The sequence below is a fragment of the Labrus mixtus genome, chromosome 19 (assembly GCF_963584025.1).
Source record: "Labrus mixtus chromosome 19, fLabMix1.1, whole genome shotgun sequence".
NCBI classification, from domain to species: domain Eukaryota; kingdom Metazoa; phylum Chordata; class Actinopteri; order Labriformes; family Labridae; genus Labrus; species Labrus mixtus.
Window position 1 is genome coordinate 4,860,481 of NC_083630.1, and position 23,556 is coordinate 4,884,036.

The 23,556-nt window shown below is 42.4% G+C and overlaps 1 protein-coding gene across 6 annotated transcripts in view; it reads right to left on the reverse strand.

The window, feature by feature from the left end:
- Positions 1–23,556, reverse strand: part of mpp7a (MAGUK p55 scaffold protein 7a) — a 147,675-nt gene that overhangs the window by 54,994 nt on the left and 69,125 nt on the right. For all 6 annotated transcript variants that reach the window (XM_061064133.1, XM_061064136.1, XM_061064132.1 and 3 more), the window contains 2 exons: positions 13,003–13,083; positions 5,722–5,853 (listed from right to left, as the gene is read on the reverse strand). In XM_061064133.1, the coding sequence (XP_060920116.1) occupies positions 5,722–5,853; positions 13,003–13,083 (213 nt within the window). The remainder of the gene's footprint in view (positions 1–5,721; positions 5,854–13,002; positions 13,084–23,556) is intronic.

A 23,556-nucleotide genomic window follows, 5' to 3' on the forward strand; every position in this document is an offset into this window, starting at 1 on the left:
AGGCCTACTTAAGGCTTGAAGGACAGTGAAATACATTACAATTAACCTCTTAAGCGCCTTAAATGTTTTTACATCATGTCCAATAAAACGTGTTACCAAAAATTTAAATGCACAGGAATTACCAGAGAAATTGACTTGATGGCTAAACCAGATGAAAGGAAAAGGGAGAGGAAGCAAGAGAGACCGAGTAAGAGAAATATGGTGCGTAGGAGGACGTAGGAGATGAACTATGAGGAAGAAGTGAATGAACGGCAAACTGACATCGATGAGAGTCGGCACCTACTGAGTGTCACTGAGCAAGCTGACGAGTGATGTATAAAACGTCCGGGAAAACAGCGGGGCATACGCAACAAGTTCTCCAAGTCTGTTAAGCACATCTGCATTGGGCATCGACAACATCCAAATGAGAGGAACAGAGCCGGCCACAGCAGGCTTGTTAGCCTCTAATGTTCTCACATCATAGCAATGGTCACCCTGAGCAGCTGTGGTGAACCTTTCCGTGAGCGCTCAAAGTCATCTTTTGCTACTTAACGCATTTTCTGTGTGTCAGGAATTGGGTTTCCCAGAATTCCTTGGCATGATATTGTGTCTTCCTGCGGCAGGTTTATGAAGTTTGTACATCAACTCTTTCCCCTGAAACTTTTCCAGTTCTTCCTTGGGAATCCTGAATTAGTCCCAGGCTACACAAGATGTTATCCCAACGGCATGCACTGTGTCTATATCGGGGAAACCCAGAAATTTCCAGAGGGAGGAGCCCAGGAGGCATCGTTTACAGATTCCTTTAGCGCCTCACCTGACTCCCTTTGATGCAAAAGAGGTGCAACTCTACCCCTAGCTCCCTCCTGGATTCTGATCTCTTAGTCTAAGCCAAGCCAAAAAGCCAAGGAAAATGATTTCAGCAGCTTGTTTCCCAGTTTAATTCTTTCTCATGACTTAAGGTAAAGTTTTGAACTTGAGTTTATTGGTAATATTTAAAGCTCAGGCTTCTTGACAGTTTGTTGTAACAATCACCTTTCTAATGGCATTGCTTAAGTTCAGGTGCCAAGACTCATTCTTAACCTAGAGCAAAGCATGCAACAGTATGTCAGCAGAGAACCGTGTCCTCACTCTTGGAGGAGCCGACTTTGAGACTGACTACAATAGTGACAAAAAATGATTCAATTTTAAGATAAGGAGTTGATAACAGTCTCCTTAAGTGTCAGGCTAGAGTTAGAGAATGCAACTTTCAGAGCAGATTTTCAGACCAAAACAAATGCTTTCTTTGGACACACCTCCTTCGTCCCTCCGCTACCCCATCCTCTCCTGTCTCCGCAAACAACCCGTCCCTTCCTTTCTTGTTTCACCAGCAAGTTTCTGTGAAACAAGTGCTGATAAACATTGAAAATAAGATTCTACGATCACTTTCAAGTGAATTGAGATGCATCTCAAAGATGATTTGGTTGTTATTTGTTTGTCCTTTTAAACCAAATGAAAATCGTCCTCTTGGTTTTTGAATTTTGTCGGGTCTCCTTCAGTTGTACCCTTGCAACGACAAGACGTCATTATGCCTCTAAAAACAGTGTCCCTGAGTGGGTGGGGCTGTCTCTCTTCTGCCACATAATTGCAGGGTTAACAGTTAGAGATAGAGGGGTTAACATGAAAAAAACAATGCATAAAACATGTTTGAGCATCTGAGTGAAACATACACAATGCCGTCCTGTCAGTGTGAATGGTAAATGGACTTGAGCTTGTACAGAGCTTTTCTAGTCTTCTGACTACTGATGGCTATGGTTGCTATGTAAAGTGACCATCAGAAGTAATTAATCCCATTCATACATGTTCATAGACCAATTACGAAGCAGTGGGAGCAACATCATGGACAGATCAGACATGTAGCTGCAGGGGTTGGGGATCGAACCCCCGACCTTCCGGTTAGAAGACGACCGACTCCACCAACTGAGCCACAGTGTAAACACAGAGCTGAGAACAACGAACCAAGGGGGAGGAAACTCATCACTCAATAATCTATTTTTAAAGGGTGTAATTGATTTTAGCAATATTAATATTCAGAATGTGCCCTTTCACACCACAAAAGCTTTTAAGGTGTTTTTTTTTTTTTTTTTTTAAAGCTGAGGCATCTCTCTAAGTCCTCCTCAAAGCTTCTGGCTTAGGACATGAGCTGTGTAACACCAGTGCATTCTGGCTTGCTCCAACTATTTATCTAAACTTCTATTATTTGGTCTGCACTCGAGCATTTTTTCACCAGAGGCAAACCTCACCAGTAGTATATCAGCTACATTGCCACATACTAAGCACTGAAGTAACCCCCTTGCCTTTAAAATTGAGACCCCCACTAAAGTGTTCTGAAACCTTATCCTAAGCAGCACATTCTTTCAATAAAAAGACGTGGCTGAGCTGATGTTTCAGTATGCACACACATGTTTACGCTGCTCTCTAATTATTTCATTGTCCTGAAACTTGAGCCAATAAATCAGTCGGACTGAGAGAGCAGCAGGAGAGCGGGCAGAGAGTTCAACCAAAAGAAAAAAAAAGAAAGGGAGGAAAAAGAAGACGTAGGTATTCCTGGAAGATAGAGTCCTTAAAGTTGAACTGAAATGTGGTATAAAGTAACACTGAGAAATTACAGCAATTAACCAGAGCTACTGAACACAATCCTCTCAACTAATCACAATTAAGCTAATGGATGCTTCACAAGGAAAGGGGGCCTGCGTGCGTACCACAGCCGCATCCACACTGAACTACTGAATGAGACAAAGGCCGAAAGAGAAAAAGCGATTGAGAAAATAACGGAGAGTAAAGTAATAAGAGACGAAGAGGAAATTAGATCTTGTACAGCCAGGTTGCTATGATGTCAAGTTAGAGAATTTCAGGCTGATTTTGTCAAATTGCGAGTTAAAGGGCACATCCAAATCAATTTGGTGCGGCAGTGAACGAGGAGCCTGCACAATTAGATGGTTTTTTGTTGCTAAGTGGAATGGCTGTGACTTCACCATGAGGCTCTGACCCGCAGGATCTTTTCTTAATGTCAGTTTAAGTGCTCATTAGGTCAGCTTACCTTTGAATGCCAATTGTGGAGGGGTCCGAACTTACCTTTAAATTTAGTGTCAAAGTATAGGGTCACAAAGTCAGAAAAACATAACAGCATTCAATGATAAATCATTGTGATGTTTTCATACTTTTACAAAGTTTATTGCACATTTTGAAGATTATTGAAACTATTATTTAAATGGCAGCAGACCCATTTTATGAATACAAACTAGAGCTCTACATTGACATATGAAGCCTTATCCATGGGTCCAAGCGGACAATTTTGCCAAATTTCCCGATATTCCCTCACGGTATTCATTAGATATGGCCTTGATAACAGTTGGATGGATGTAAGAATGGAAAACCCAAATCTGATGGCTTGGTTTTGACTGTGTTGGTGGAGGGGCCCTGCAATAGAATCCTATTGTTGTCCAATCAGGCAGAGAGAAGGAATCTTAAACAGGATGCATATACCCCACAGTTGTAAGTTAAAAAAAGTTTCCCCATAACTCTAAAGTGGACATGCTCATTGTCCAGTTTGAATTGTGTTTTCCCACTGCTGTGCAATGATTTGCAATGGAAAATTCTGTGGTTGTAGCTGTTACATTTATGAATGACCTTTGTTTTTTTTCAGCTAGTTGGATGTTATAACGGGTTGATTTCCTGCTATGATTCTAATTTTGTTGCCAGGAATGAACATGATTAAATGTACTTGAAGGAAACTAAACAGCCATTGCAATAATATTGGTAATAGTTGATATATACTGTATTTAAAGAGTGGTGTTAAATTAAATCTCTCTCAAATTGGATGAGTATTTTTAAACCAACCTGGCATTGACCCTTAAAAGTACACTGGAGGCCCAGCACCTTCTCTATTTACATACGGCGACTTTGAAACACACAATAACCAATGTGCAGGCATAACACAAACTGAGTAGCTATATTACTTCAAGAATATATCCTACATAATTAACACCTTTAATATTGTACAATAATATGCAATATCACACATCATAAATGTGTGTTTCAGAAGTTCTCAGGAGCCAAATCACCAAGACAAGAAAGAATCAAGTTGTGTAATGGAATAACACCAGCCAGATAATTATACTGACCGGAGTGGGTGTAAATCACATTATGGTTTCAGGGAATGTGATCCAGCATCAGACTCGGGAGAGGCATGAGCAGGAAGTGCCGGCGACAATGTGTGTTGTGAGAGGGAGCGTGAATTCCTCCAACCCACATTATTACGTTCAACAGCTCCACAGAACATGCAACAGGGCAGGAACCCAAAAATGGCTTAGGTGTGTTCTCCTTCCCCCCGGGGTGTGGTGAGAGGAGGACGCCGGCCTGGAGCCAAGATGGTGGTCAGGGTAAAAACCACAAAATGAAAATAGAGGCGGCTGAGGCCAGGACATGTCCAGCCTGGAGCAGAGATGGGAGTGCCCTCGGGGCACAACAAAGTGGTATGATGACAGATGGAGGTCTTTGAGAAGCTATTGAGTTCTTGCTTAGTGGAGTGTTTATATTTTGCAGGACACTGAGGTCAATCAAAAGAAACGAGAAATCACAGCAATGGAAGAAGAAAGATGACTCAGATAAAAAAATTAAAGATCTGCAATGCAACCAAAACAAGAGCACGTTAAGTTGGGTTGACAAGCCCAATATGAAATGGGCCTCATTAGCTAACAAGACAAGGGTAATGCATGAAATGGAATCTATCAGACGACATAAACAGAAACCACGTTGCAAGTCTAGATGTCGCTGACGTACAGTTCGGGTCCCAGGCGAGGACAGATGGGTGGTTGTAGACATCTGGGACGATGTCTGGAAAGCATGGACGTGAGGCTTGTTACAAAGAGAGAGCGACACTGACCAGAGTAGAAAATGAAGCTGTTCGCAGACACTGAGCCCAGACTCGCTGAAAATACTCATGGCCAAGAGCGGGGTAATTGCGGACGGTTTCGGTGCGATTACAACTTCAAGGTTGTGGGTCAAATTCCCACAGGCAAAAAACCTCAAAAGCATGTATGGTATTGGCCTGACTTGTGGTTTGGCTACTGCTTTGAATCAGGCAGTACTCCAAATTCAGAGATTTGTAAACAAAGTCTGGATAGAAGGATTTTTTATGACATGGAAACCACAACTAAAGCTGCAAGCTACATTAAAAGGGCCCTTCCACATGTACGTCGGTATGTGGAGATGTGGGGACAAACGGAACCAGCATACTTCTCAATTCATTATATTATCATGCTTAAATCTTCTGAATGGGCTTATGGTCCAGATAACTGGTTATAAATCTTCCTCAATGCAACATGATGCTCTTTTAGTAAATGATGGTTGTGATTTAAAGTTATAGTAGACAATAAATGGAGGTATGTTTAAGGGCCTACAGACATTGGGATGAAAAGTCGCTATGACCTATCAACCAGGACAGAGATGTGACAATGCATATCCACACTCTTGTCCCAATATGGTCAGTTGTAGCTTCATAAAACCCAGACCACAATGACAAAAATGCCGAACTTTAGTGTTCAAAATGGCAGTCTACAAACACTGTCTATGGTCAATACTTAGTTAGGGTCAATACTTATACCATGGCTTTCCAAAACCATCTTTCAAAGCATTTTTCAAAACCAGCTGGTACAAATCAAAAACCTGAATCTTTAAGGTTATGATAGAAAAAAATTGACTCACGAGAGGTTCCTTGTTTTTCACCAGTCTTATTATTTTCACTGAATCCTCATCGTCGTCGAGGTCTTCAGGCAGCGGAGGTAGCTCGGGGTCATAACTCTTCTGGGCGACGGTGTCATGGACCGACAAAAGGCTCTGGAGAGAGGAAGAGGGATGAATGGAGAAAAGAAACACAAGGCACAGGTTATCAGTCAAATCACAAAGCCCTTTGCTTTACCTTGGCCTAATTAGCTAAGTAAAGAATAGCAATACATGCTATTAAGAATCTAATCTATCATTTCCTGGTACCTGCCGGGCAGAGAAAATGCAGAAACTGCAGGGAGGATGGTTATGAATTGGGGTGTCTCCCTCAAGAGCTGGGTGATGGATTTAAAAGCATTTGGAGCCAGAACTTGTAGCTACATGGGTTAATTGTCATCAGGCGCATGTTCTCCCTCCAAAAATGTCTTTGATTAAAGTCAGCCGGCCGATGCGAAGCACAAACTGCAATCACAAGGTGGGTGTGGCAACCTTGGCCACCCTTTTTAATACTTCTGCTTTCCAGGGCACAGTGCTGAACACTCAGAGAGGCAATGTTCTGCACTCTTCAGCGGCAAGCTCAAAGTAATGAAGTTCTCATCCGCCTCAGATATTTCACACGTTCACGAGCAGACATAAAAAAGAGACGAAACGCAGACAAGAATGATGCCATTGAGACATTCATTTTTCAAACTATTTAACGACTCCATGTCCAGGACTGAGATGCAGCTGGACGCGTGCTGCTTTTTCCGTGGTTGTGGAGTGGGGAGTGAGAAAAACATCTTCCAAGCCATGTGCCAGAGGAAGGTAGAGAGAGAGAAAAAGAGAGAGAGGGCTATGGTGAGAAAAGGAGCTGTGTGTTTTATGACATGGGAGCATGCTGCAATACAGCGTTCAAGATGTTGCTAACTGGGAGCAGATGAGAGGAGGAGACACAACTGAAGCTCTGTGGCCAGGATTCACTGACACAAGCTGACCAAACACACACAGATGCTATCACATATTGTAATACCTGTGAGTAGAGTTTGGTCGGGTGTTTAGGGGTAAGGTAACAATACCAATTTCAGAGGAGAAAATTATCCGTTACAGATGCAGAGGGCGTTATTAAAAGTGAATATTTCAGCTAGACTAGAAAAATATCTCCTCTTTCAAAACGTTCAAAAGACTTTCTTTAAAAAAAAAACTAAACGAAAGAACAAGTAGTCAACCATTTCTGCTTAAACAAAAAATTAGCCCACAAACTTGAAACAATGACCAAATATTTAATTACGGTACATAGTTTTCACATATTTCCTCACTAACATTCTCCTTGTATTGGTTCTCCTGTCAAAACGTATCCCAAACACCCCTGATCCTCTCTCTTCTTCATTTTTATCTTTAATGGATGTTTTTCCTCAAATGTTCCCAGCATCATTTCTTAGAACAAGCCTCCTGGACTTGTATCTGCACCGTGTACAAACACACACTTTGTGTTCTATTGTTTATCTGCGGATGCTGTCATTGTGATTTTGAAATATCCTCTTGGAACGTCAGGAACAAAAACTGTTTGCAGATGAAGACAATAAAAGGTAAACTAAACTGGAGAGGGCTCAATGTAACAGACCGTATTTTGTGATTATAACACCGCATGTCAAGTCATGAGTCAGAGGACGGAGAGGTCATGCTGCCATGAGCTTGTGATCTTTAATTATGTTGCATTCAATAAACTCAAGACAAGACAGAGTTATCACCAGTAAGTGGAAGGGCCATTCCATTCAGAGCTGAATATATCATCACAGGGCAAATATTTACAGAAGGTTGTTTCATGTAGCAGCCATCTCTCTAACGTTTTTTTTGTTTACTGTCTTTTTCTGTTTTTTCTCCCACATGGAGTACTAGAAATCCAATTTAACCATAGTGGACTGTAAATAAATATGGACGGAGCCTGAGTGACATCTACCTCAGGTTACTGAAGGGGGCTTTGGAATCCCCCCGATGGCGGTCGCCATGCTGGTGATATTGTTGCATCTTAAATTCAGTCAATCTAACACTAGGCAAAGAGCTGAGGCCGCTTTTAAGCCTCCTGACAAACAGCTCATTGGCCCGCCCATCAGTCAGGTCACCACATGTCTTATTATGAATAACTCTTACCCTTCATACGGATTAGTTATATAGAAATTCATTCCCTGGAAAAAGTGTGCCGATAAAGGCATGAGCTAATCAGACCAATTTTGTATTTTGAACCAGGCTGTAAACATGTTAATCTCTGCTGTAAAAACAAGCTTTTCTGAATGGATGTGTATGTGACTTCCGATGCTTCTGCAGCCAGCCTCTAGTGGACACTCGATGAACTGGCTAGATTTTTCAACACCGGAGGTTGCTGCTTGGTCACAAGACAATGATAGTTTTGAGAAGAGATGCAGGTAATTGATGTTGCTGCACAGAGAGTTTGTAGCCGTTTCAAAATCTCAGCTCGTGTCATTGGGCTATTGCATGTTCTATTACAGAAGAGTAATTCAAATAAAAAGCTTTAAGTATCTGGAAACCACTTGAAACTACAGATGATCTAACCTTTAAATAATTCAGTTTGAGTCTGAATCTCTTAACAATCCCCATACTCCCAGGTACCCTGACATCTTGTCTTGGATACATCTAGAGAAAGGCTCTGGGTGCAGACTGTTGAGACTTATATGAGGAAACATAAATCAGTTAAAGCTCCTATGAAGACTTTTTAGATGGTTATGATATTTAATGCCTGAAATATTTGACTGATAAAAGTAGTATAGATAAAAAGTTCCAAAGAACTTCATCTCCCGCTACAGATTTTGTTCTCAGGCTCACCTCAACCTTTCCTCCACTAACCAGTTTCTGTTGGCGCCCGTTTCTGTTTCCTCTGAACTCCATCCATCAGGCCTAATATGCTGACCTGTGAGTGTCCTCTCGTCCATGCCACTTCCTTAAATCTGGCATTGCTCCCCAAACCGCCACACTCTCCCCCACGGCCGTGCCTAACAACCCGGAACAGAGCCACAGCTAATTCCTTGTGAAAACTTTCTAGGAAGTAGCAAAAACAGCTGTATGCTAATAGATAGCACATGGCAAACGGCCTGGCTGGTGACCGTTGACATGCGAGTACAAGTACACAGGTAGAGCAGAGCTTTCTTCCTGGGCTGATATGAGTCAGTGGGTCTTGTTATGCCTCGGTGTCAGTGGGTTAGCCGCCTTAATCAAATCTGGGGTGATATCCTCCTGTCGGCCCTGCAGCTCAGGAGGTATGAGGAACGGAAAGAAACATGAAGGGAAGCGAAACCACCCTTGTTTTCCAGGCATCCCGTCCTTCCTCGGTTCGTGTGCTTGTGTTCATTAGGCATAATAGGGATCCTAGAAAAACAGATCACCGAGCTTGGCTAAATAAACCAGCTCGTACATTCCTGGCATTGGCCTCTCATTAAAGCCCCCCTGGTCCTGTCACCGGACCGCTCGTTTTTCAGCTGGCGGTGCTGGATCTGTGCGGGGTAACCGCTCCCCCCCAGGTGGGAGGGATCCTGCTGTGAGATTGAGGCGCTGCTGTAGACCAGCTGGGATCTGACACCCACCCTCTGTAAGCCTTGAACCTCGGCAGGCATCGCCCCGAGTCAAACACATTCTGCAGGCAATGTAGACACCTACCTCCATACACGCCGACGGAAACAGCCGGCCATCATAATTGGCACTTTCATCACTGTCAATATTAGTCTTGCTGAGGGGGGCTAATATGTTCTAAAGTTGTTTTTTCATGTGTAAATCGTAAAAGAGAAAGTTTGAGGCTAGAAAAGAGAGTGGAGTTTTACAGAGGCTGATTTATATCCCCACCCTAGGAATGGATCATTTCAGACATAATTAAGAGTGATACAGTTACTATCGCACAGAGACGCCATTCAAAGGCAGCAGCCATCTGCTTGTGTTTTACACCCCTGGCCTCGTGATTTACACTGAGGCTGGCTGGTACGGTATCAAGTGCCCTGGAGGACAGATGGAGAGAGAAAAAGAGACAGAAACTCTTAATGTGTTTTTCTTGAAGCCTTGAATTCTGTCAAGAAGTATGAGACACAATGACAGAGTAACGTCAAGAGTGACTGTGAGTCCTTCCCAGAAACTGAGACACTGGAACAGATCTACATTTGACCAAGTGTTCATGCTGAAGCCAGCAGGGAGCAGCAGGTTGTTCTTTAGGCCCTGGTGCTCAAAACTTTGACTGAAACCCAAAAGTGAGGTCATTGATCAGGTTGAGAAACGGTGTGCAAGAGTTTAAACACATAAAAATGTCAATCACTCAACTTGACAACACCAGGTACGATGCTTTCCTTGAAAAAAAGTGACACACTACAGCTTAAGGGAAGTTCCAGACGTATGAAAATGTCTTTTAAAAGTATTTTCTGATTCATTTAAATGATCCCATAGAAAAGAGTATAACAAGCCTCTTAAAATCGAAAGTATAGAAGTGTTTTTTTTCTATTTTCTACTGGGTGAATTCATATCAGTCCATACTGAAGTTCAAGGATAATACACAGATGTGCATTGCCTCCCTCGGCCTTAGTTGTGACTTTGCTTCAGCTAAAGACGCACTAATCGAATTTTGTCCACTGTTTGACGGGGAAAAGTTTGGCTGACCTCGTTGTGCACTTTAGTGGAGGTCTGCTGAGCAGCGCGAGGAGAACAGAGCGGCAGCATTAAAGACAGAGTAAGTAAATAAAGCGTGACAACAAGTAGGTTTTGGCCAGGCTCTGGCTGAACAGAGGCAGAAGTTGGTGAAAGGAGTTGGTCTTGGTGAAGGGGCATGCACAGACACTCTTTAGTCATATCTGATGATTGAAGCCTAACTGGAGCTTTTAGTGAATAACAAATACATGACTGAATGAGGTTACATCTTTGAGGTCACTGAAAGGTCTGCTGAAGAAGTTACACTCACCATGGCTTCTGTTAAAGCAGACTCTGTTGCTCCAGGTTTTTGTTTTTTCTATTAAGATTTATTTTGGGGCTTTTTCTGCCTTTATTAGAGACAGGACAGTGGATAGAGTCTGAAATCAAGGAGAGAACAAGTGGGGGACGGTATGCAGGAAAGGAGCCACAGGTCGGATTTAAACCCGGGCCTGCCCGCTTCGAGGAAAACCGCCTCTGTACATGAGGCGAGCGAACTCACAACTAGACCACCAGCACCCATAAGTCCAGTGCTTTGACCTTAAATTTGTTTTTCTCTGTTTTTTGTTGACTTGGCCCACAGTTCCATCTCCCGCCTTCACCTCTCCTTGACTTGTCAGCCGTTTTTTTTTTTTGTTGTTGAGCTTTCTGATCCACGACTTTCAGAAACTCTGTGTTGTGATGAATTGATCCTTTGCTCTGCCAAATACCTTCTCAGTAAGTGAATTAAAAAAATAAAATAAAAAACGGTTTCTGACACAGGCATGCCTCATGGCGAGCACACTGATTGTTTAGCCGGAGCCTTTCACTTCGGGCGTGACAGAGACAGAAGAGATCGCAGCGTCTCCACGTAGCATAAGCAGGAGAGCATGGCTGTGATAGATGGCCACCATGTTTCTCTGCTTTGTAAATGTGGGTTGAGTATGAATCCCCCATGAGAATATTTTTTCTTGTTTGATAATTGCCAGTTAAATATGATGAACGTAATTAAACCTGATCCCATTCTCTCATGCGTTTGTACAGGTCTCATAATTATCCCTCTTTCTTCATGTGTACTACTGAATTGATTTCAAAATGACATCACCAGCGTTGACATCCAAATTTCCACATTCTGATCTGAACTGTGAGCTTGATACTTTTTGCACCCCCCTGTCTTTTAGCAACCTTTGACTCTGTGAGGTATTTAATATTTGTATGCACTTCACCGTAGTCTTTGGTGTGTGTGTGTTTGTGCGTCTTTGTGTGTGTATATTGTGGTGTTGGGGGGGGGGGGAGAGACACTTCATGCTGAGCTGTTGTTTCTGGCAGATCCCTAAAAAGCATGACGATGGAGCATTAAAAAAAAAAAAAAGGAGCCGGTCCAGCTCTCCTTGTGTCCCGCCATGATCGTGAAGTAAGCTCCGTCTGGCTGAGACACCTGCAGCGTCTGATGGATGGCCCAGAGTTACGCTTTTGAAAATGACAATGTGTAAATTCATTTTGTAGTGGTCTGTGTCTGGGTGACGAGGCCAATGAGCCGAGCAGCCAAGAAGAAGAGCAGAAAAGAAAAAAGCATGGCGGAGATCTGACTGTGCAGCATGATGATGACATCACTGTTATACCTGCAGAGTGAACATCTGCACAAGAATCTGAGAGACTAATCAGTCTGATATTTAGATGTTTTTATAACACTCCTTGACATTAGGCTTGAAACAGCTCAAATGGATGTATGATATCAACGTTCAGCATCTCCTTTACACTGTGTCCTTGTTAAGTTTGCAGAAACTGACCTGCATCTGTTTGATTGCATTGCTTTGAACTGGAATGTCCTATTGGGCAGCAAGTGACACACTGCAGCACATTGCAAAACAAGTTACATCAAAATGTCAAATTTAAGAAAGTAAAATCTGGATTGTAACAATTCTAAACATAGAAACATCTTTGGTTTGGTTTCTAGTGGTTTTAAGAATGTAAAGTGGTTCTCCAAAGAGATCATTTTATTTGGAGGAAGAATGGAATGTGCAACTTTTTGATCCAGTAGATGTCGCCCTTGAGCACCGGCATGAAACCAAAACAGACTGCTGTTTGACGACACCTCCGCCATACTGAAGCCTCCGCTCTCCTCCAACCCCTCTCCACTCACGTTCACATGAAGGAGTTCACCATAATTCAGCACCATTAATCGCAAGCGGAGGACAAAATTGTTCTTCGCTCGAGCTGCAATAACCTGAGGCCTGCATTGTTGTGTTAGCATGTTAATGTTAGCGCACTTTAGTTAGCTTGTAGCTTCATATTGCACATACATTGACACAGAATGACCGTGATCTAAAGACACTAATGTGACATCCAAATAATCAGTGAGTATGTTCTTCTTCTTTTCTCTACTCCTTGACTAAAACAGTTTTTATACACAAGGGGAGGAGCCGGCCGTCCCGTCCATGTAAACACGGCTCTGACAACAACACAGCTGCCAGGACTCAGGCTTCTCACTCATTGTAGACAGTCATGAATCAGAGATACATTTCCATTGCCTTCTTGATTTCTGCTGTATTTTTCTTAAAATGTCACATTCTTCCTTTAACAGTTGCTGTATATAAAAAGATTACGAGGATGATAAGAAGCCTAACTCACCTTGACGTGGGGTTTGGCCAGTATTTGGAGAAGCTCTTTGATTTCTCCGTTGGCTGATTTCCCCTCCAGCTCCACAGATAACTAAACAAGGAAAAGACACAAAAATGCATTAAAATTAAGATAAATGATGAAAGGCTATTAAACATGTTGATAGGAAATTAATAACTCCACTCCCGTCTGCAGGGTTCAACAGAAGTTCTCTCATAAAATGACATGCAGGTTAAGGTTCTTTTAGAGATCAGAATTCGATTTCAGCAACTTTGCAACAGCAAAAAAAAGTATGCACGGGGATTGTCACACATGATCAGGCATAATGCAGGTTTCATGATAGAAGTTTACATTTTGATTAGCTCACTGACATGAACGAGAGTGTCAAGGTCTACTTTGTTGTATTAGTAGATAGAGCTGTTTTCACTTATGAACTAAAGACAGAATCAAGAAATACTGGACTGAACTTTCAAACATTTACAAAACAGCGAAAGATTTAACTTCTCAAATGTGTGCTCACTATTGGGAAAGACGCTGTTTGGTTAAGGCCAGGGGTGGCGCTGGGGTCGAGCGTGCTTGATCATGACGGTTTTAATAACTGAACATTATGACAACGTGTGTACGGACTTATCTGCAATACAAACGACAGAGTAGAAAACAATTAAAAAGGAAACCGAGGCGAGCAGAAAAGATGAGGAAGCAGCAAAAGTGTGCAACATGAAAGGTGTCAAACACGTCCACTCTCTTACTGTGAAAACAATGACCTGCTACATTCAGACATCTGCTCTCTAGGACATTAATTAGACTACAAATTAAAAGGTAAGCAGATAAGAGGATGTTAGATATCTGGGTCAACAAAGTGGGACTTTTTCTCTCTCACATGAATCCCCCCTAAGGTCTTGTTTACACCTGCACAAAACTCCTGAAAACCCCGCACAGATCCAGCACCGCCAGCTGATAAACTCTTCTCTCCTTGTGAGCAGACATGAGAATGCAGCAGGATATTATCAGGAGAATTCACCTCGAGAGAGTGGGAGGGGATGGTGATGTTTATTTCCTGTGATTGGGGCACGACCATAGACTGTCTGCATGCGAATGTTACATTTTACTGTGACTTCAGCGTGGTTGTTTTTACATTCAGGTCTTCATGCCTTGCCTTAGGAGACCCCCTGTCCCACCCCAGACCAGGAGGAATTCTTTAGACATGAAAGGGGCTACAGAGACTTGTGCTGTGCTGCCTGTTAAGGTGAGAGAGCTTTTAATTCAGTCAAAACATATTTTCTTGATCAACCAAAAGCAGATCAATAAAAGGGAGACGTAAAAAAAAGTCTAGTAGGAGAATTAAACGGTCAGTCATCACCTGAAACACGTGTGCAAAGAGTACAGTTGTACTTTTAGCCAGGAGTAGGGGTCTGTGGGACGGGGAAGGTGATGTCGTCTTAAATAAGGAGCATCTTAATGGGAGATGAGGTCACAACTTGTCATGGGGCCTTAAATCCACACACCTCATGGTTAAATTTACTATTCAGTAGAATCACTTTTCAATGAAAATCTGAGGAACAAAAGAAAAAATAACAGTCCAATTCGTCTTGGAAACACCGGGAGCTGTGAGAGCATCTCTCAGCAGTGGGACCGAGCTGGACGACGATCGTGATGAATGTTCTGGTAGCTCTGAGACGAGAGACTCCGCTTCTAAAGCCCAGGCCACGCTCCGACGTCTGCGCTCTGATTTATGGCTGATCCTCCTGGACGTGGTCTGAGTGTGGAGAGGAGACGAGTCGCACACAAAGACCTGCTTGTGCTGAGCCCAGATCAGAGGGCTGCTCTGACTGAAGGAGGGGATCACAGACTGAGCTGTGAAGCTAACAGTCATGTTGTTCCACACTTCACTTTGTGGTGCATACTGTTATTTTTGTTTTGTAAAATATGTTTGTGACTCATATAAATCAGTGGTGCGGGGAAGTTTTTGGTTTACAGTGCGGTATATCATAGGAAACCCGAGGTGCCAATCACCGGAGCTACACAAAAGCACAAAGAGTCAACAGCATGAGAGAAGCTAATAACTTGTTTAAGGCTATGCCTGCATATGCAGAAGAAGAGGAGAAAAGTATTTATTAGAAGTGCTCCAATCCTGTGCACACAGAAGCTAGTCCGTTATCCTTTAATGGTGAACACAAGCAGTGAATCATTTTATTTTACATTGCATTTATTTTATATTTTCAAATCAGGAGATGTTTTTTCATGCATGTGCTGCTTTCTATTTTGCATAATTTTGTTTCATTTCCCTTTTTATTGTTAAATGTTTAATACCCTACAGGCTGTACTGTCTACCACAGGAAGTTCTAAACAACACAAGATGCTTGACCATCCGTTCTCAATAAACGAGAGAAATCTGGAAACATTCGCCCAGGACTTTTCGTTGAACCAAACTCTTACAGAATTGTGAGCTCAAAGACCGAGGTACAGTACGCACCAAGTCCTGACCTCTGTGTGTGAACCATGACCTCCTAGGAGATATATATTAATACTTCAATCCAAAGCACATTTAAAAACAACAGTTGACGAAAAGTGCTGTTAGAACAACACAATCAAACTAAATCACCAATTTAAGAGACAGAAGGACTCCATGTCTTCATGTAAATGAACATAATCTTGAATCTTAAAAAACATAATTACAACATTAACACCAATAGAAAAGGGCGTTCATAACAACTCAAACAACATGTTTTAAGGGATTGAAAACCCGGCAGTTAAATGGGCAATCCTCTAGAGCAGTGGTTATCTGGAGTTTCTCCTGCCAGCCCCTCCTAGTATTTTTTTCACATAAGTCTGAGTGAGCTGATGTGAGAACGCAGCAGGATATAATCAGGAAAAGGAACTAGCTTTGTATAGTGGACTCTGTTGCTTCATCAACCACTTCAGCATCGCTCTTTTTACATCAAATCTTGTCTCAGAAGACGCCCCGCTCCCCCTCCCATCCGAGCGGACTAGAGGTGTGCATGTGTGAACAACCAGATCAGGAAGATTTCAGGGGCATTCCTCCTGAAATTCTCTAGATTGCATGTGTGAAAACGGCTAAAGATGAATTGAAGGTCGCCCACTTAATGATTTGATGACAGAAATCACGATACGTCTCGCACTGCTTGAAAACTCAAAAGTAGAAGGAGCACAGACACAAGCTATGCACGGTCAAAGTGTGAATCAGTGCAGCAAAGCAGCGTGAAGAGACACATGGATCACTCCGGTGCCTCTCTTGTCATCACGCTGCAGATAAACTGAAACGAGGGAATATCTCCAACGTGTAGGCTTCTCCTTTAAGCCGTGATGATGACAGAGGATGGGAAATCCAACAGTTTGTTTGACTAACGACCCCTGAGGAGCGGGAATAAGGCTACAGAGGTGAGGTGGAGGTAAAGGCAGGGGGGCCGAGGGATTCAACAGGGGTCGGTGAGGGTGCTATGTCACTTTACCTGAAGGCAGGAGCATGTGCTTTTGTCCAAGGGGGGGTTGGTTTTTTATTATTTCCAATAAGCTTTGACCTCCCCAAAGGGAGAGAGACCACGCTAATGAATAGTCCCTGTGGTCAAGGTTATTCTAGCTGAAGCTCAGTCAAACCTGCACCACTTCACTTAATCAAAGAGAAAAAGAACTGATGTGAAAGAGTGTGAGAAAAAGTCAGCAATAAGAAAAAAAAAACACCCAGAAATAAAGAGGTAAACACCGCTTTAAAGATTCTAAATAATGTTCGACTTATTCTATCAGCATGTATGATAACGTCCTGATATTGAGCATTTAGTGATATTTAGAAACAGGCTAGACTCTTGAAATTATAGGGGGGGAAATTTTGCATTGTGCTTGGAATGAGAAACTTTATAAAAAAAGGAATGTGTTCACCGTGACATTTCCTGATAATACCAGAGCCTGAGTATCAAGAATTATCTAGAAAATGTCAGGAGTGCGTGTGTGAAAGGGAGGATAATTCATGACAAAAGGTAAGAAACAGGAGAAACGCTCAGACTTACAGTAAGAAAAAGCCAGGTAAGAAATATATTTGCAGAAAAATAAGAGGAGTTTGCTTTTAAATGACCAAGATCTGAACTTTTTCAGTGAAAATGTGGTGAGCTGTGTTGGAGTGAGAAACAAAGAGGTAGCACACATGACAAAGGAGAAAAAGAAAAACAGAAAAGACAGGAGGAGGAGAACAGGAAGAGAAAGGTAAAAGATAAAGGGGAGTCAGGGTCAGGGTCTTTAGAGGGGGAAAAATCTGCTGCTGTGACACAGGAGGACCATGTATCATATCGTCGCTGAGCTGCTTACAGCGATGTGAACGAGGCAACACAGACCGAGAACTGTAAATTTCCAGTCCCTCATATTGTCCTATTAAAGCACCTTGTCCCATAACTCAGCGCCGAGGACTGATGGGACATGTTTGACTCTGATCTCTACCTTCCAGGTTAGAGTCACTTTTTCCATCCTCAGACCTTCACAGAGCGGGAGAGAGAGAGAGAGAGAGAGAGAGAATAATGATGCTGGTGTCCTTTGAGACATTGTTTATTTCATTTGTAGAAAGTCATGGCAGGCAGAGCAGTGTTTGGATAAGTTTGATCCCAGAATGTCAGTTTATAGCGCTCCCTTGACCTGACAGGCTGAAGACTTACTGCTTTGATTTCATGCTGCCAATATATCAGGACGACTCCATCTAAAGAGCTTTCAGATTTCTTTCTGTCAGCATTGTCAAAGTCAGATGATGGATGAACTCCATTTGTCTTGATTTGGAGTCTTTCTGATCATTAAAACACCTGTTGAATAAACTTTGAGTTTCACCTGCAAATAAGTGGAAACAACCCATCACCACACATGTTTTTTTTTGTTGCATTACACATTGGCTGTGTATCTTGCAGCAGAGGAGAGTCACATGTAAACAGAAAGCCAATTTAGAGGTCAGCTGACGTTGTAACTGATGACTCATTTACAGCTTTGAGCTCTTTGACAAACAGCTCAATATATTTTCACATAAGTTAACACATTTGTGGATATTTTGACACACTTTTTTTGCAAAAATAATAGCTGAAAAAAATATTTTTGCACATGAAAGTACTTTAATTTAAAGAGAAAATGTCTAATTTTTATCTTTTTTAAAAAAAATACATTTTTGGGTCATTTTTGCCATCGTTGGATGGGACAGCTGAAAAGAGACAGGAAATGTTAGGAGGAGAGGATGGGGGGGGGGGGGGGGGGGGGGGGGGGGCATACAGTTTGGATCAGAACCCACAGCCACTGCAAGAGGACAATACCTCTGTACATGGGGCCTGCAACATAACCACTAGGCCATTTTTTCTCGCTTGAAATTCATACAGTATTTTCTACTGAAATTGAAGAACTGACCTTTTTTAAACCAGCAGTAAAATCTTGAATGCATGCTTATCTACAGCTCGAGATCTGTCAAATATTAACTCAAAAGTATGAATGGACAATATTCATGTCTTTTCTGTGGAAAGCAAGGCGCTCTTTTAAAATGCTAAGATAACAATTTGAGAGAGTTTAATAAGAAGAAAAAAAAAGCTGCAGAGTAAAACTCTAGTTCCGATCAGTAAGGTTGTATTTCTTTGATGAGTGAAACATGATTTGGACTGGGAGAGGCTCAAGGACTCCGAGTCCTCGATGGCTTTCCAATTTTCTGTCTCACTTTATTTTGGGACAGGATGTTGGCCCGCACCAAACCTTATCATCATTATCTCTATATTCTGCATCACTATTTTCTTTGGTCTTTTTGATTTCTAAGAATTGTCAGTTTAAATACTTTCAGAGTTGAAATACAGCTGCAGCAACTTTTAGTTTTATTTGTATTGCTATGTGGCTGTGTTTTAAAAGGTTAGCTCAGATCAAAATAATACAGAACCAGAAGCCAATCACAGCACAGTATTTAGAATGATGGATTTTGTCAGTGGAGTCTGGTGCTTATGAAACAATGAGCGCGATGTTAAAACTGTTTTTTGATTAAAAAAATAAAAATCTCATCTCACTGCTGGTTAAAACAAAATAAAAGTATCTCCTAAAACAAAGGTTCCACAAAAAGTCCCCTACTTTTTTGTCTTTATTACATTATGCGAAAAGGATATCTTGTCAACCTCAAAAGATAACCCTTTACTGTCCTCATCATATCACTACTGCAAGTGGAAAATTAACAACTTCAACATAAGTGGACAAAAAAAACTTTTTATCTACAGGAAAAAGTAACATTAAAGAGCTGCCTGACAGGGCGCTGATAGCCCGGCGGTTATGACGCATGCACCATGTACAGAGGCTACAGTACACAACGCAGCGGCCTTGGGTTCGGGTCCGGCCTCGACCCTTTGCTGCATGTCCTCCATAACTCTCTACTTCCAGCATTTCCTGTCTCTCTCCAGCTGTCCTACATCATAAAGGTGAAAAAGGCTCCAGAACCCCCTGACTTCATCATATAGCTCTGTCTATCAGGCTTCTTCCCATATCTAGTTCATGGTATGGACTGTAGACCAGTGCTCTCTGATGGCACCCAGTGGGCTTCCAAAGCAACAGCAGGTAGTCAGCTGAGGATAAAGATGTGTGGAAGAGGGCCAGAGAAGGGAAAAGGTTAGTTTGAAGTTGGAAGGATACGAGACAGCCACTGAAGTCTCAGATGAAGCGATGGACGCAGATCTTTAACAAGTGAAAGTGTACTCCCAGAGCGAGGAGATTTTCTTAGAGCCTGATTGAAACAACAGACTGGAACTTAACTGAGGCTGCTTCACGTCTGGGGCTGATTTTCTCCTTTTGATTAATGCTATGTGGAGCTTTTCATTCCACAATGAGGCAATAGTGCTTCTATTTCATTCTTAATGAGGAGCTGGAGACAAACTGTAATAAATGTGTTTGTACATCCATAAAAGTGTGTGTGCAGTCATCCGGCGACATGTCTCTATATGTATGTAACGCAGCACCTTCTTCCCCGGGCTCTGTGTCGATCGTGTTTCAGGCGGCGTTGGCGGGGCTGGTTTGATTTGAGCGGGGGCACAGTCACCTGCTGTGTGCGCGAGACAGTACAGCCGGGGGCAGCCGGGGGTTGAAGTGTCATTTTATGTTAGGCGATAAATTAAGCGTCCATTACCCGAAACCTGAGCCCAAAATGAATTTCATCTCACTGCAGCTCTCTCCTGTTGCACTTCAGACCTCAGTCACCACTTCAATAGCGTTCATTTGGAGCGGTGACACGGCTGAAAATCAATCCGCTTTAAAAACACACTGCAGCGCTCCGGGTTAGGAGCGTTTGGGGGGGGGGGGGGGGGGGGGTGGGCTGTGAGAGGCTTTGATACACCATCTCTGAGCTTTATTCTGATACATGATCATCCCGGGGAGATGTTTGTGGGGCATTTACCAGGAAGCATAAATTTGAAAGTCAGTAATTTGACAAAAAAGAAGAGGAAAGAAAATCTGTAAGGTGGAGGGGGGGGGGGGCAAGATTGAAGCTGATAGTTGGGGGTCTTTTGAACAATCTGCGGCCTCTTGCCATGAACCTGGAGAGAGCAGACTGAGAAAGAGAAACAGAGGATGTTTGTTGTACTCTTGGCTGTTTAAATCAACAATCTCTATAAGAATAGATAATGCATCCTCATTTCTTATAAAAACATCTGAAATGTAACGACCATATTTTTCGCTTTGAGCAAAGAAACAAGTTTGCTTCCAGTTTTCAAAACAAGTCCATTTTAAATGTCTGCTTATATGTTTGAACGACAAGACAGCGTCGTTTATGATTCACCATCGATGGAGAGAAGACACATCAGTCGCCAGGGTCTTGTCAGAGAACAAAAATGTGGGTCTCCAGATCTGGTGACTGTGTTGCTGAGATGACGATGATAATTCTTCTCCTGAAAAATGGCAGAATGTTCAGAAGACTTGTGGCCTTTTGAAAATTGGGTCCAGTATTTAGTTTGGTGGTGTCATCTGTGCTCAGGGTTGAGGATTTAGGACATGCTGCAAGTCACCAACAGGTGTCAGGCAGTGGCTTAAAGGCAGGGTTGCTTGTCTAAATCGTCTTTAGTTCCTCACAGATAGTAAAAATTCATGAGCTCTGAAAAAGGAATGAAGAGAATCTGTCATCTGTAGCAGTTGTAAGCCTGTTAAAAACTTTGACCAATGTCTGCCAAAAGGTACCAATCTGATGAACCAATCACGACTCCCTACCTCCCTTATCTCTACACTTATCACAAGTCTTCATTTGGACCTTTTTACTCCTTCCAACATGGAGCGCTCTGGCTGCTCCTCTGACACCTGTGGTCTGCAAGGTCAGAAAAAACACAGTGTAGACCACAAGAAGGCGTTCCTCTAGTTTGACTCTCAGGACACTGAACTCTTTCCTTATTGGTCTTTACCCCGATTCACTGTAAGCATCCACTCTTCCTCTGGTCTTTCCCTTGCCTCTGTACTAATTAGGATGATGTATGGCTGTGGGCTCCTGAGGAGGAGGTGGAACAGTCAGAGGCACTTTGATTACAATAAACAGAGCTGCTGATTTCAAACAAAACCACACAGCAGTAAAGAGGGCTTTTCCTCCTCTCCGTTCACTGTGCCAGGCTGGTTCTGGGGTTTACACAGGTGTGTGAAGTGTGTGTGTGTGTGTATGTGCGGGGGTACTTGCATGCTTATGTGCACACCAGACTTGATGCAGACACACAATACACTAACATATGTCAGGACGCAGGACGTCCACTATATTAATCAGGCTAAATGTCTTCCACAGCTTGACGAGAACAGCAGCGCCGATGAGGAAAGTCATCATCAGCGGTCCTGTTTGTTCTATTACTGTCTGTGTGATGGCTTCTCATTAACTAAAGAGAGGCGCTGCACGCGAGAGGTGATGCTGTAATCATGTTTCATGGATATTCAATGTGTTGTCGCTCTCCCCCCCGATTACATATCCCAACTCATTCTCCCAACAATCATCCAAAGTTTGTCCTCTGCGGTCAATTCTTCACCATCCATCCTCGGCTTCTCTGAGTGAGAAGGCTTCATCCTTTCCACCCTTGAAAAATGATCAGTCTGTGCAGAACTTGTTTTGGGGTGCAAGGTTGGAGGTTGGGGCAGAAAATGGGCAAATCTGTGAGGGGCTGCGTGCAGGGAATGGATGGTGTGTTATGGATCAAGAGAAAGTGCAAGAAAATAAAAGCAATACAATGAAGAGTTCACTCAAGGGTAGGAGGCCAAAGACATTCATTTTCAAAGCTCTCGCATGCTACTGAGGAGGGTGTTGAGTGTCTGTATATGACTCTTGGAACAGGAGATCTAAAGTTTTTCAGTTCAATCTGCACAAAATCAACTGCTGTTCTCCAGAACAAGACAAATTACCAGCATGCTTACATAAAGTCCCTCTGGATTTGACTATAAACAAATCATGTTTGCTGCAGACAAACAGTAAGACAGGGCACGCAAAGACCCAACAGACATGATGTGTGAGTAGGCTGGTGACAAATGAAGAGATAAATGAGAAGAGAAACATGAACGCAGAGTTCTTTACCAGATGAATCCAGTTTGTAGGTGAGATGAATCATCATGCCATTTTATTTGCACCTCACAAGAAGATCAGCGTTCAACATAAGAGATTTAAAAAGTCATGTATTTCATTTTTGAAGCACATTTGTCAAGAATTCAGTTTGAGATCCTGCACAACTAGAATCTTAACTGATTCTTAATGACCAGTTGAGGACATGAGAGAAGCTGTAAAAGGACAGTTTATACTGCTGCACGTTTTCCTGCAATGTTCTAAAATGGTTTGTCTTCTTGCAATGTTTTTTGGTCTGACTTCGGCAAGATCCGTACAAGAAAGTAAAAAAAAGCAGCGAATGATTCTGGGTAAAATATCAACTAATTGAATCCAAACTTAAGGAGCATACAGAAGGTGTTTAATCATCATGCTGGACAGTGCTTTCTAGCAATCATCATCAAAGCATGAAAACATGTTTTATCTATGATGTGCAGCCTTTGATTAGAGTTCTAGACTCTCTGCTAAGCAGCACTGAGCCCGTCATAGAGGTGCATAGCTGCAGAGCATCTCACTAAAGCCTGTTTTGAATATGCACTATGTGATTGAAGGTTTTCTAACATTGTCCAAGAGGGTTGCATTTTTAAGAGCAAACAAATCTGGTTGTCCTGACTTAATCCAGAAGTCTTCTTCCTGCAAGCACCCAAATACAAAATCTGCATGAAGTTAGGATGAGCTGATGTGTGAATGCAGCAGGTAAAAGACTGAAACATTCCCACAAATTACAAGGGCAGTGTTTGAGGTGGTTCCCTTTGAGCAGAGTACTGTTTACTGCTCGCCTCACTTGTCATTATAGCACTTCCACTGAGGGAAACGTCCTCATACATGTTAACACAGACCCCCTTAGTTAAAAATCCAGCTGCACGCACTACCCAGCAAGCCAACCTTAACCAAAACCAAAGTAGTATTTTTGAGTGTGTGAGTGCATCTGACAATGCAATCTCCTGCTGTGAAGTGCACGTGTGAAAGGAAGCTTTTGAAAAGAATGATTTCAAATTATGAAGAAAATGTCA